This window comes from Copadichromis virginalis, linkage group LG20 (assembly GCF_057382275.1).
Source record: "Copadichromis virginalis isolate Kocher_CV1m ecotype Utaka linkage group LG20, C_Virginalis_male_GT1.1, whole genome shotgun sequence".
In the NCBI taxonomy this organism is placed as follows: Eukaryota; Metazoa; Chordata; class Actinopteri; order Cichliformes; family Cichlidae; genus Copadichromis; species Copadichromis virginalis.
In genome coordinates, this window is record NC_140637.1 from 11353834 (window position 1) to 11368453 (window position 14620).

General features: G+C 41.5%; 1 protein-coding gene across 1 annotated transcript; it reads right to left on the minus strand.

The window, feature by feature from the left end:
• Positions 1 to 1652: 1652 nt before the first annotated feature.
• Positions 1653 to 9689, minus strand: vwa1 (von Willebrand factor A domain containing 1). Its single transcript, XM_085444173.1, has 6 exons — positions 9300 to 9689; positions 5528 to 6085; positions 4275 to 4598; positions 3635 to 3910; positions 3165 to 3440; positions 1653 to 2613 (listed from the first exon to the last, which is right to left on the minus strand). The coding sequence occupies exons 1-6, from the start codon at positions 9382 to 9384 to the stop codon at positions 2585 to 2587; spliced, it is 1548 nt and encodes a 515-aa protein (XP_085300299.1). The 5' UTR covers positions 9385 to 9689; the 3' UTR covers positions 1653 to 2584.
• Between the last annotated feature and the right edge of the window lie 4931 nt (positions 9690 to 14620).

The following is a 14620-nucleotide window of genomic DNA, read 5'->3' on the forward strand; positions in this document are numbered from 1 at the left end:
GACTCTCATCATCCACTGGAGTATCCACTGGGTGTCATCAGGACGCTACAACACAGAGCAAACACCATCCCCACAGACAGAGCAGCCAGGGAAACAGAAGAACATCACGTCAAGAAAGCCCTGAGTAAATGTGGTTATCCCAGCTTGATAAATGTTCTACTGATTTAGTAAGTAAAATTAAATTGAAGTGAAACTGAATGTAACCCCTAACCAAACCTAAAGTCTTAATTTGCACAGCCAACAACATAAAATAAACAGAAATCAACCAAAACTCTTGGATGTATTTTCTTTCTAAGTCACTTTTGACGTGGCATTCATGCAAGTTAATGACTGTGATGGAGGATTTTAACATTTTAAATGCATTTTTGTCACAGAACAAGGGCTTCCCGATTTGCCTCCATCACATTCATGTGCCATTCTATTTACCTGTCCAGGCACAAATATGTCACGGTTCTGGGACTTTCTGACCCAGCTTTTTGAGTTCTTGTGTTTTTATATTATGGTTTATGTTTTGAGTCCTTTGTTGTACTGTGTTTGCTATTTCCCTAGGTTTCAGTTATGGTTATCATAGGTTTATTTCTTAGGTTTTGTAATGCGGCTTCCCTATGTTCCATGTTGTGTCTACTGTGCCTTTCTGTACCATGTTTCAGGTTCCTATGGTCTGTCTCCCCAGTTGCTGTTAAGTTTACATGTCTAGAGTTCAGTCAGTGTGTTTCCTGTTTTACTTTGAAGGTCCATGTCTCATGTCAGTATTTCTAGTTTTGCTTCCCTTGTCTCGTCCAGCCTGATTACTCCCAGCTGTGCTCTCCTTCTTTGTCTCATTCCCTCGTTATCCCTCAGTATATTTAAGCCCTGTGTTTCTCTTTGTCAGTGTTGTAGTCTCCCTCATGGCGGTGTTTCCCTGTGTGTTAGTTATCCATGTCCCAGTTTAGTTTTGTTATATTTTTGTGCTGTTCTGCAATAAAGCAGCTTTTTGAGTTTAATTCCTGTGTGGTGAGTTTTGCATTTGGGTCCTTCTCCTGCCTGCACACAGCCGAAACATGACAAAATATAGTTTATCAATTTTTTTTGAGTTTTAGAATCTCCAATGATGTGATGAAAAAAGAAGTAACTGAAAACAACAACACAAGCTTGAAGGGCTGCTAATGTTACTGAAGTGTCCTTCCCCATGACACTGAACCATTTGTTTATGATGCCATGTACCTACAGAAAATCAAACGTGTCCCAAAGCATGACAGCAAATCTGTCACACACAACCGTTTTTCATCTAAAATTTAAAGGAGCCTCAACAGAGGTGTGCTACATTTTCCTCAGTGTTGTGATAGACTAAATCAGCTGCCTCGATAAAAAAATCACAGTAATAAAATAATAAACCAAAATGAAAAAAAGTTGTCTAAATTTACTTCAAAAGATCAATTCTAGAGCTTTGTTGTTTGGAGAAGACCCTGCACAGATTAGAGTGGCTTCGAGAGCAGGCGGAGTCTGGGTGTTCAAAATCAGTCACCTGGACTTTTAACACCTCCAGCTCAAAAAGCATCAGCAGTAGTTTTTAGTCTGTGAGGTCCACCTCCACACATACCCATCAGACTTGGCTGTTTTTCCAGTCAGTAGTATTGTTATATGCTAAAATTTAAAATAAACAACCAAATATGTAAACAAAATTACAAAATGACTTTATTGAAAGCTGGTATTAAATTCCAAAGGCAGTCAGCATAAAATACATGTTTTCAGTATACAGTAAAAGAGAAGCCTGTAATCTTTTCAGTAGGGGGCAGCAGAGACTAGCTATAAAAGAAAGTCTTAAAATGTAAAGAGCATGTCTGTGAAGAAGTTATAGATTCTTATATTTGCATGATTTTCAGATTAATAAATATTACTGGATGTACAAGACATCGGTAGAAGGCTACTCTCAGCTACACAGATCTGCACATCATATACAGCATCCCTCTACTTTCAGCACGTGGTTGGTGTTTTTATAATATAAGATAAGATAAGATAACCTTTATTAATATCTTGAAAGGTCAAAGCAATCGTAACTGAATCTGCCCAAAGCTTTAATCTTTTGAATATTGTCAACTGAAGCAGAATTCATTGCATTCATCAAAAATGTAAATCAGATGTTTTCTGTGCGTTATGCGGATTTGGGGGAGGGAGCAGATTTGAACACATGGCCCGCATATGGTGGGAACCCCTTTTTCAAAACAAGCCACATAAAACCTCAACATTCCCATCACACCCTTCTCCGTAGCTGCGAAACACACCTACAAATTATGTTTCTTTAATGCACGTCCTTAATGTGAAGCATCATTTAGTACAGGGGCAAACCAGATGAGAAGATAAAAACAGGAAAGTAGTTATTCCTTTGTGTCGCAGATTGCAGTCAGCATGTGGCTGTTTTTCCCCCCCCGACTACTCTTAAGTGTCCATAGCTTCCACATGAGTGTTCGGTAAGCCAACCCACACGTCACTCCTGGAGGATTTCCACAGAGGGGAAAGGCAGGGAAAAGAATTATGGATGAAAGTCAGCATTCTTCTCGCCTTCGTCCCTCCATGTTTGGTAAGGTACAGCTGCAGTCTCAGGGTGCTATGATTGGTAGCCATACACTAATGCATCTAAAGGAAAAGAAGGAAAGAAGCAGCTGAGATATTAGTATTTATACATTTTAAGCTCTCAAACTTACATACAAAGTGCACACATGGGGCATTTATTAAGGAATTAAAATAACTAACTGTGATTTCTGCTTCCACTCACAATACAGAGCAACTTTCACTTGCAGAGTTTGCTGCAGTGCAAAATTACATTTAAATAAGTAATTTTAAAGACTATTAATATTTAGTAGCTGTTGCTGGTGAGGCCTGTGGGTTACCCACCTAAACCAGGAAAAGGATCCCAGAGAAAGATGTTTTTTTTCAATGGTCTGATCTCAATAAACAAGACTTATGTGAACTCTGCTCTACTGAGGTACTAATTGAAATCTACTATATGCATGGTTTGATACTGTACCAAAATAGTGCATGAGTTTTTGCTTTGTATAATTTTTTAATTTTCTTTTGGCCTCAGTGTTTTGTAGAAAAACTTCAAACTAATCCATAATATATTAACCAACTAACTTAAAAAAAATTCAATTCCTTGGTGCTTTTTAATCTACCAGGCCCGCACTCACCTGAGTGAAACTGTGCCGTGCAACACAGTCCCTCTCCCCGTGCCGTCCGGTAAATGGGTGACACGCACACTCTAGCCGAAGGGGGCAGGTGCGTGAGCCGTGTTGAGAGGGAGTCGGGTGGCAAGTAGAGGGAGGAGCGCTGACCAGGGGCAGAGCTTTGCTGTCCCTCCCAGGTGAGCCAGTAGCCCCTCAAGTGAGATGTGCCACCGTTCCATTCAACCTCTACTGAGTCACTACCCACTGTAGTCAACTGGAGGTCTGCCAGCGCTGGAGTCACTAGAGACAGAGACCATTCAAAAGTTTGGTTATATTTCGAAAGGAAAGAGAACTATAAAGCAGTGAAGCAAAAAAACAAAACAGCAGGAGAACTGACCATTTCAGAACTGAACGGAACTACAATTATCTGGAATTTAGGATGCAGAATGAATAAGACAATGAAGGAGTGGGATTATGACCTAATTTGACCTCACCTTCTTGAGTGCACACTTTGACAGACATGGCTTTCTCCTTTCCTGAGGCGTGCCTGGCAGTAACAGTGACCAAGTAAGTGGTATCTGGTTGGAGGTTTCTGAGCAGAGTAGAGTTCTGACTTCGACTCAGTTGGACATAGTGCACTTTACCCGTGGGCAGGGCTGAATACTCAACAGAGTAACTCTCAACCATCCCTGGTTGGAGAGGACCCCAGCTGACCCGAACACTGCTTTGTCCAGGCTCGGAAACTGTTACCACAGCTGGGCTCAGCACCTCTGGTGTGTAAGAGAGACAAGAACAATTGCTGAGGCAGTAGAAAAAATATGAGGAGAATATGATGATTTTCACTTTGAATTTTTTCTTCTTCACCGAACCACAAAATAAAATCTTTTACACAAGCTTTTTAATTGCAGTGGATTTAGCTTTTATTTTCTTATTGTGGGCCTATAACAAAGACATTTCATTCAGAATGTCAACAAAATTGACAGTGTTGCATGCAGAACAGATAAAAAGAGCAAATTCCTAAATTTGAGAGACTGCAAAAGCAAATTAGAACTTTGACTTTTTATATTTATAGCAAACCATTGAAAAGGTTTTGTGCAACTTGCAAAGCAAGCGTATATATAGAGAGAACTCAACCTGGTCTAGTTCTGAAGGTGACATGGAGGTCGTTAAAGGCTTGTTCGTTGGACTCTGGTCTCAGTATGGCGATATAGTTGGTGTCAGGCTTCAGGCCAGTTAACCTGGCAGTGCTGGAATCCGCAGTCTGGGTAAGTCTCTGGTACGGAGGTCCTCCAGTGAATACATCAGGCCTACTGGTCTCAACCCCACCGACTCCTCTCCGAAGTTCTTTGAAGAGGATCTCATAGTGGCCCGTCAACCCGGACAGAACGGGTCGCCACTGCAGTGTGGCGGAGCTGGTGGAGACGTCTCGAACGTGAATTCGTTCAGCGCGGATGATCTCTGTTGGAGACGGCAGGATCTCGTGTTAGCGCGTGCACACGTTGTTGGGGTTGAGTTATCATTTTTAATTTTCAAAAAGGAGGAGAAATGATGGTGACAGGACAGAAGGAGCGCTAAAAATGCCTTGGCTTCAGTCAGCTACTCACATAGACTCCCAGACTTTGAAACCTAAATGCATTCACAGCGACAGCACTGAGACAACCTGAAATAGCCAACCCAGTGAGGCCCTGCAACAAAATAACAATTTTCCCAGATGCACTGATATCTGTGATTAAATCCTTATGCACCCAGCAAGGACTGATGCATTCCACCTTGTTCTACACAAGCCCTATTTTCTATTATGCATCATATCTTACAGCTGTTGTATAAATGCTGTAGTGACCCTTGTGAGTGTTATGGCAGTTACCTAATCCATCCAGAGAAATGGCTCATCTTCCAGGTCTCTATATATAAATATATATGTGTGTGTGTCATGTTGGGCATAGTGTTGGATGGAGCAGAAAGAGATGTTGAATCATTAATCCATTAATAGATTGGCCTATCTCATTACAGGGACTCATACACATGCACACAGAGTGTCCCGGCTAGTTGGTCTCCTTGTCTTCAAGAGCATGTGTGGAATTAGGGAGAAGCACAGAGAGACATGTAATACATCACTGAGGCAGGATATAAGTGTTATTGTAGCTGTTTGAATGGAAGGGGGGTTTCTCAAAGCTACTGAAGCGTACGAGCAATCCAGCTTTAATTGGTCAGGATCAATCATAAATAATATTTTTCCCAGTCTCCGTAGTACAGGCATGTGCAGATACACATTTTTTTATTGAGCAGAATGTGTGTTGTGTTCAGTCCAACAACAAATTCTAATTATCTGTTCATTCTTTAAATCTTTTATTTGCAACACATAAAGACACTACCCATGCTGTACTCACCAATAATGGCATCCCGGAATTCCTTTGTGATGATGCTCATATCGTCAATGTCCACAAAGTGCAGGTGGTCCTCCACAGGTGGGCTCACCACCTGCCTCAACACCTGGTAGTTGCCATGGCCAGTGGACACGACCAGCACGGCCACACCATCATCCCGAAGCTGGGCCATCGGTCCAGTCACATCCCCTGGTTTTACCCCATCAGTCAGCCACACTAGCACCCTCGGGAGATTTTCCCGGGCGCCGCCAGCCTTTCCAGGACGCAGGACCCACTCCTTCACCATTTTCAGCGCCTCAACTGTGTTGGTGTCCCCCCTGAGAGGCTTGATGGTTTTCAAAGCGGCCTGAAGGCCACTTTGGGTGCTGTATTTATCAAAGCCGAACTCGAGACGTGGTTTGGTGCCCACCTGCAGAAGTCCTACCCTTACCTGGTCCTCTCCCAGCGAAAAGGGGGAGATGAGCTCGGACAGGAAGGCTAGCATTCGGGAGTGCTCGTAGGATGACACACTCCCCGAGGAATCCACCAAGAAGAGGACGTCCCCCTCACAGCAGTTCAGCACTGTGGAGAAGCAACAAACATCAATACAGTCATTAATATGCATATCAGGCGAGCGGAATCAGTTACTGACTTGCGCCAACAACTCTCTATGATTCTGTTTTTCCACAGGTCTCTTTTCGTGCTTCCCTCTACACACATTTCCATCCTGTTTTTATGAGAGAGAAAAACAGTGTCACAGTGAACAAATCTTATAGAGAAAATTGTTTGTTTTACATGAAAGCAGAAGAAAGTTAAAAGCAAAACCCCCCAAAATAGGCTGTGGTTTTGGAGATAAGAAGACTGTAAAACAAACAGAGGAAGTACAAAACTGATGCAGGCATCATGATACTGTAACTTCAAAGTTGGATAATGGATTAAAGGCATCCAAGCACAAAGCTACGGGTGGATTATTTTTTTTCCCACTCCCTAATTTTGCATATCTTATAACAGAAGCAACAATGCCCAAAGTAGAGGAACAGGCATGACAGTAGCTGTGCTGGGTACTGGTGGGAGAGAGGGAGGGAGTGGAGAAAGGAGGCGGGACGAGGGAAATAAAAGGCGTTAAAAGGAGAGGAATGAAGCTGGGGGGTACTGCCAGTTTCATGTGAGGGATGAAGAGGAATGCTGGATGACCATATACAGAGCAGGAAACAGTAGCACAACAAGCAGAACTTAGCTTCAAATCTACAGATTGTGCACAGATCCAAAAGAAATCCTGCCTACTGTTAAAATCGTCACTCGAGAAATCAGAAACTTTTAAGATGAAGACTTTGGACTACACATATATGACTCTGCAGAAAATACAGTTATATAGGCGTGTAATTCAGTGTCTCATTTTTTAAATATGTCAAGGTCCAACGCTTGACATGAGGTGTGGACTAGGCTTCAAGGTGTTGAAAGCTGAGCAGCGAAGCATGTATACACACAAATCAAGCGTGTGTGCACACATGCCAGCCTGCATGCTTGCTGCCTTTTCCCCCTCTATCAACCTAAAGAATTCCTTACATCACTCTTGTTTGGAGCAAGAGTGCTGTTGCGTATAGGAGCCCCTTACCTCTGCGTTTGTGCAGGTACGCCTTTATCTTCAGACCTACTGCTGGAGCGAGCCATTTTATCGTTCTTTATTGCCGTGGTTGAATGCTGTCTCGGGTTATCGCATGCACTACAGATCTTAGCTAATGATGTGATGGAGAAAAATGAAGCGTGAGTAAAACAGCAAGCAGATCAGGCTGAGCACCTTACAAAAACGTATGAGTATGTTATGAGGGGGTTTTTTGGGGCTAAAAACACAGTGAAGATTTAAATAGGTTGCATGTTGGGATGAGAACGATATGAAAAAGATAAAGCTTGAACAAGAGTAGAAAAGCACTATAGAAGTTTAAATGAATAAAATTGAGTGGTATTCCTGTCTAATTTTGCACATTTTCTTTAAATGACCTTGTTTTTGTACCGTTACATTCGCAGTGTAGTGGTGTCGCTGGTTTGACTGCAGCTCGTAATGCAAAAATCCCCCCTTGGGGTTTTGTCATGAGAAGCATGAAACTCTGCAAAATAGAAACATGCAGAGCTACCCACACTGGTGACGCTTTGTAACATGGGAACAACCAGAAGCAGCCAAAAAATATAAGGCACAGAATTGGTACCAGTGGTTGATGACTGGTCTCTGGAAGGTACAAGGCACTGCCTCAGTATAATACAATACAATAAGCTACTTCATTTTCAGACAGTCTAAGGTCTAAAGCAGGGGTGCCAAATATAGAGCCCAGGGGGCCCGAATCGGGCAGTAAACTGGGCAGCTTTGGAAAATGGGAAGGAGAGCGTTAATTCAGGATTTGTTAAAATGTAAGTTTTACAGCTTTTTCCTTCTGATAAAGATCTCTATACCACACTAAAGTAATCTACCTACTACATAAGTTTCTGGGTTTTTTTTTTTTGTTTTGTTTTTTACTATCAGCACGCAGTCAGAAAACAGATTTTCTGTTTACAGGACAGTCTGGATAATGAACTACTAGAACTTTGTTACACATTTATTTGTTAGTGCTGCAAGAATTCTCTCATGTGCTACACTACAGCAACATTTCTCTTGAAATTGCGCTTCTTTTTCTATTAAGACATGGGGTGGGGTTGAAACATAGACTTAAATGTCTTTACACAGGTCTGGCCCACTCACATCAAAGTAAACAGAAAATAAGTTTGACATCCTGGGTTTAGAGCATAGTATAACTTTACTTTTTGAGCCTTTATTAGACATATGGTTAATTATTAGTGATTTATAACTGTTGTTAAAGGTTACAGACATAAGACCTTTATTTAACTAGAGTAAAAACAGCAAGTACATTTATATAAAGCCCAATTACCGTAGACCAAGTTATCTCATCGTATCCCTATAAATGGAACAGCAAAGCATCAGCATATCCCTAACTACAGACACTCATAAATATCCACTCTCACTAAGAAACCTGCCGGTGCCATCACCACCTGGGGAAATCTCTGTCACTTTGCGGTCATGAGCTTTGCCAGAATGGCACAAAGGCACTGCTATGATAAGAGCTGATAGGATTGGTTTAGATTTGGAGTCTGCAAATCAGCAGTTACTGATCAGAATTAAAAACATCTTATAAAGAGGAGCATCTGCATGTTTAGAAAAAAACCCCATAAGATGCATCAAATCTGTCATTCTTTGCACTCTTGTGTTCTACTAACATTAACCAGAATTATCCTTTAAAAACAAAAAACCTTTTCCAGCAGACCTGGAGGTTATTTGGTCTTCCCCTTATTAGAAGTCTGTTGTAAAGCCCTGAGATGTCATCAACTGACAATAACCTGAGAATTCCCGGGAGCACCTGAAGCCATCCTCAGCATGCCTGCGTGGTCGATCAGAGTGCCCCCACCCATGCCCCTAGCCCTACTGTATGAAGTCGCTACTCCTGGCTGTAAGATTTCATCAACAGATAATTCAATACCTGGAGTCATGCCACTTTACTGAGAACACTGGTGTAATGTCAACCCCACCCTAATCCGCCCCGAGCCCAGCTGTATTCCTTTTATTATGTGGCACCAACGCTTTAAGTCGCTTTATTTACAAAAATTACAGATTATTGTGGCTCACATTGTTTTATTTGTAATCTTCCTCTTTTAAAAAAAATGTTTTTGTCTGCTAGTCGCTATCGCCCCCCTGTTATGCAATGCAAATAATTATAATTAGACTGGTTTCCACTGAATCAACGGCGCTTACCTCCTTCAGGTGGGCTGTTCTGTGCGGTTGAGGGCCGCAGAAGCAAACACATCAGCATCCACGCAAATAACATGTGGCCCTCCATCAGAACTCTTACGAGTTAGCTCCACGGAAGAAAATATATATGTGGGACAAATGTTAGGGCTTCTTCAGTCAACCATACATCCAGCCTGAGGAGCGCACTCCGGGTTAGTAAATCACAGGCAGAGGCATAATTCAGCCTGTATGAGTCACATTCAGCCCGGCTTTTTTTATTTTGCTTCTTATCTTTCTTCTTCTCTGACCATGACCACGCTGTCTGTAACCGGAGTCACTGGGAGTTAAACTTAAACTGGAGCGAAAACTTCCAGACTGCGTGCGTAAGGTTTGGACGCTCCTGATTAACCCAAACGCGCTTCGCCCGCGCTCGGGACACGAAGCGAAACCAAAAATTCCGGGAACACTTTCAAAATAAGATGTCTTACTGCGAAGCAAAGCGGAATGGATTTTTGCCTGAGTGGAACCAAATCGTTTTTTTTAAAGGGGGGGGGGGTGTCTTTAATGATTATGTTATTTTGATGTTAAGCAGCCTAATTACCGCCGTAACAAAATAATACTATTAAGGGAAACAAACCCAGGCCCTTTTATTTTTATAACTGTCAAAATAATTTTATTTTACATTTTACAAATGTAAAAATAAATCATGTTCAGCGCTTCATTTTTAAAAAAATTTAAAACAGACATTAAACAAAACCTAAAAACAGTTCATTCAGAAGGTTTCCTTTCAGACTATCACTATTCCTCAAGAGTCAACCTTGTAATTTCTTTAAGTAGTCTTTAGGAATATTTCTCCAGAAGTCTTGAAGGACATTCAAAGCTCCTCTTTGGATCTTGGCTGCTTTTTGTTCTGCTCTCTGTCGAGGTGATCACACTGCTTCAATAATGTTGAGCTCCAGGCTCTGTGGAGACCAGTCCACTGTGTGTTTCTATCCAGGTATGCCTTTACTGGTTTGGCAGAGTGTTTTCTATGGTTGTCATGGTGTCATAAAGCTGCTAATCAGATTCTTTCTGCCTTGTATTGCATAGTGGATCCAAATCTGATGGTACCTTTCTGCATTCATAATTGCATCAGTTTTGACAAGATCTCCAACACCACTGACTGAAATGTAGCCCCAAACCATGACTGAGCCTCCACTGAGTTTTACAAATGGCTCCAGATTCATCCTGACCTCTTCAGTATGGAGTAGCAAAACTTTAACCAAAAAAATTAAAATCACTCCGTCACTGGAGTAATTGGAACTCTCCAGAAAATAATTTAAAAATCTAGTCTTTTAAGGCTTCAAAAACCCAATTTTCTCAATTAGTATCATGTTATATGGGGCAATGGGGTTCTAAATGAAGCAGAACTAAGGTTTCACATACTTCACAAACAAGAGCAGGGTTCATGTGGGAGAAAAAGATCATATCAACTTGGATTCAAGCATATGTATCAGTGCTTGAACCCAGTCGTGAAAACATTAGTAAGTTTGTTTGGATGTGTAGCCAGCCACTTTCATGATTCTAATGCTTTGCTAGAAAAGTCAACTTTTTTGAAACTGGAAAACAAAGTTTGCATGTGTGGTGTGGTTGCATGATTCCCAATATTTCCCAGAACATTTAAGCTGCCTATAAACTTGTTTCTGCACAGCGTGGAAAAGCAATCAAATCAGTCAACACTGCTGAAGCATGTGAGCAACTGATCCGTTTATTTTGAAGGTAGGACTCCTTGAACTTCCTCGTGGTTACTGTTACTTGACACAACTCGCTCTTTAGCTTTTCACTCCTCCTCTCTCCTGTCTCCCCTGTAACTCAGAATAGTAAATAGGCTCCACTATCCAGGCGTCAACATCTTGAATCTGATCCAGGACAAGAGTTAAGTCTTCAGATTACCCCATTAACAGAGTCTGGAAATAGAGAACCCACCAAAAAAGTCACTTAACAGTTTTTTGCTCACAAGTCATTAAAAGGACTCGCCAAAGGGAAGAACTGTCTAATACAGGGTTTGTAACAATTGAAAAATTCAGAAATACGAATAGAAACAAAGGATTTGTACAAATATAACTTTTTTTTATTATATATTGTCTTGTGACATACTTGTAGATTTTGTCCTCAAAGAGTAATATTTAGACTTTTGCATTTATCTTATTTACTATAACGGTAAGACTACCAAGTATTCCAGCTATCCGAAAGATTAAGGAAACCTCTGGTTTACCAAGAGCAACCACAAATACTTTCAGCATTCAAACCACTGGGAGTGAATCTGTGAAATTACACGGCACACAGTCTTGAGAGTGGAAAAAAGGTAAACAGCTCTCCATGCAGACTATTCTCTGTGTTCAACCATTGTGCCTTTTTAAAAACTAAAGTAAGATTTACATGTAGAAAGTAAATAAAGTGGACAATTACGCACAGGCATGCATGAAGTCACCTACTGTATGATTCAACATGGAAACTATTAATATTGTATGTGTGTGAGAGACACAAACAAGGAGGAAAACGGACTGTAGGAGGGAATAAATGGATGGAAGAGGATGTTAGAATTCAAGTGGGACCAAACAAAGCTCTGAATTCTTCTGTGACGCATCGTGTTCAAATACTTGTATTCTTCCAGTAAGACACTGACAGTAGGCACGCCCATCCCAATACACACACCTAGAAACTAAACAACCCCACTACAGTGCAGTCAGTGATTCAGAAGCATTATGAGAGCTGAAATTTCTTTATAATCATCTGTATTGGAAACATTGTGTAATTGTAACTGGCGATAAAAGACAAGTGCAAACATTGAATCATGCTTGCTTGTATTGTGTCATGATTTAAGAAAGAGTCGGACGTCCCTGACAAATTATGTTTGTGATGAGTTGGACATATTTATTTATTTGAATGCAGCCTTGCTAAAACCGGGCCCAAAGCTCCCTGTCACATCACGATCCATTTACACTCTGCTGCTTCTGCTCAACAGACATGCAACATTAATTTCTCTGTGGTTTTTTTGTGGACCTCCCCCTCCAGGGCTGAACAAGTTCTCACAAGCACAGTTGCGGTCCCCATGGTCATTGACACTGTGCCGGATGATTTTTTACAGTCTCGTCAGTGAGCTGTGAATCACTTACATTCAGTATACCCCACTCACAGTGACGCGTGTGTGTATGTGCATGCGAGCAGTAAATAGCCTAATATGTATGTGCGCGCACACACACACAGCAACACATTTCTGTCCATATTTCACACTGTCAAACATTGCATCAGTTGTGCAGTGCGTGACCAACTTGTGCCGAGGACACAAACTGTGTTAGTGTTTGATATTGCACTGAAATCCACAGAAATGGCCAGCTGTTTCCACCCAGCACAGCCTCATGTCAACACACTTTCTACCCCTGGCTTGATTACTGTACATTGTCAGTTTATGCGACCTTTACACAGACTTGTTTATGCTCATTTGTGCGCACCTTCACATCCTTGCAGGGGTAACGAATACAAATCTTTTAAGAGGGACAACAACAGCGGAATAAACTTGAACTTTTAGCTGAGGAAAAATAGCTGCAGAGGGAATGGGTGGGACGGGAGGAGAGGCGAATACAGTAAGATGTCATCGAGGCAATGGAAGAGTTTACAACATTTTGTTCATCACAACACTCAGAGCGGGATAACAGGAAGCCTGAAAACAATTTTTAAGCAGCTCCAGCTACTGCTCCTTTAATAGTCTCTTGTAAATTTGGCCTACAGTGATTGTGGCTACCCCTTAAAAATTTGTCAGCAGAGGATTTGGCTGCTTATAGGAATGCCACTTTTTGATGGTTAAGTAGAATTCCACAGAGTTATATTTGCCAGTGTTTTTCTCTGCCTTCTTGTCAGTCTATGGTATTTAAGGTTTGGTTCACAGCAAACTCTTATGCAGATTTCTGGAAGACGAGCAGGAATGTTGCCCTCTTCTCAGTGGAAAAAAAGACTGCAAGAAAAGCCCCCATGAAACACTGATTTTGGAGAGGAATATGCGTGATGTAGTTACAGTGATGGATAAGAGGGACAAATAAAATGGATTCCAAAAGCAGAAAAATCTTGCCAGCTTGGGACTTTTCAGGCAAATGGAAACCGGTTTTGTTCCGTATAGCCCAGAAGCCTCTTTGCCTCCTGTGCAGTGGATTTTGAGAAGATAAACAAATAATAAAGCCATTAAACTAAAAATATAGACAGGAAAGTCTAAGGGATTTCCCATCAGTGGGATGTGCAGATGAGTACCCACTGCCTTCCTGAGCAACACAACCCCATCCCGTTCTGCGTCAGAACTTCTTTCCTGCCCCCACCAACCATTATCCTGTATATGTCCATAGTGGCTCGTATTTTGAGCTAATCAAAGGCCTATCCTAAAGTCTCAACTTTTACATCAAAAAGTGTCAGTCAGTGTAAAAGTGAGCCAATACTGGTTTTATAGGATCCCTCTTCTAGAAAACCTTTGCTCTTTGCAAAGTGTTCCAAGAAGCTAAGATTTAACTGTATCCAGGGAAATGCTCAATCATCTCTTTTCCCCAAACAAATACGACAAGTTACATTAAACACAAGCGACTGTCCAATTCTTTGCGTGATTTCAGAAGAATAAATCAGACTGTGTATTTAAGTTTGGACAGAAGCACCCGTGCCTGCTTACTATCTTTGAGCAAAACTGTATGCAGCCAGAGCCATCTCACTAGTTAGAACATCTGTTTTGCAGTAATCAACAGCCAGCGAGTCTCCACGCTAGTGAGGCCAACACCCACTGTATGTTTCCACACTAAAATTTCACATACGGCCTTCGGCTGTGCCAAGTTGGGTCACTGGAGTTTTGCCCTTTTACCAGGCCCAGCTCCTTTAGAGGTCGGCTCAGACAATGGTCTTACTGTGCTGAGGATTGCCAGACAGAGTTTATTTACAGATGGAAGATAAATCCACTCATTGTTTTGGCCCGGTGTTAATACAAAGTCATCACAGCGAGTTGGTTAAACTTAAGAGAACTGGCTGACAGTGTAGAGTCAAATTTTCAATTGCACCTACCAGCTGAGGTAAAAAACAAACAAACCAAAAACCCTATTATTTATGAAGAAGCTGACAGAAAGAACATTTAAAGGGTAAATTTAACAGCACAGCAGCATGTAAGAAGCCCTTAATGAGCCTGAGGTCCTTTGGAAGGGGTCTACGTCCTCAATAGAGGAACCCAGACCACAAGAGTTCTGCTTTGTTGTTATAGTTCAGCCAGTTTTTTTTAAAAAAGTCATTCCATTCACAGCTCTCTCATTCTGCATAACACAAAGGTCTTCATCCAACAGAAC

Bases quoted from the DNA above. Each gene is read 5' to 3' on its own strand.
- vwa1 (XM_085444173.1), bottom strand. From the start codon at position 9,384: ATGGAGGGCCACATGTTATTTGCGTGGATGCTGATGTGTTTGCTTCTG. The intron at 6,086-9,299 runs GTAAGCGCCGTT...GCTTCTCCACAG, and splicing joins GAACAGCCCACCTGAAGGAG to TGCTGAACTGCTGTGAGGGG. The intron at 3,911-4,274 runs GTTGAGTTCTCT...CTTACACACCAG, and splicing joins CACCTTCAGAACTAGACCAG to AGGTGCTGAGCCCAGCTGTG.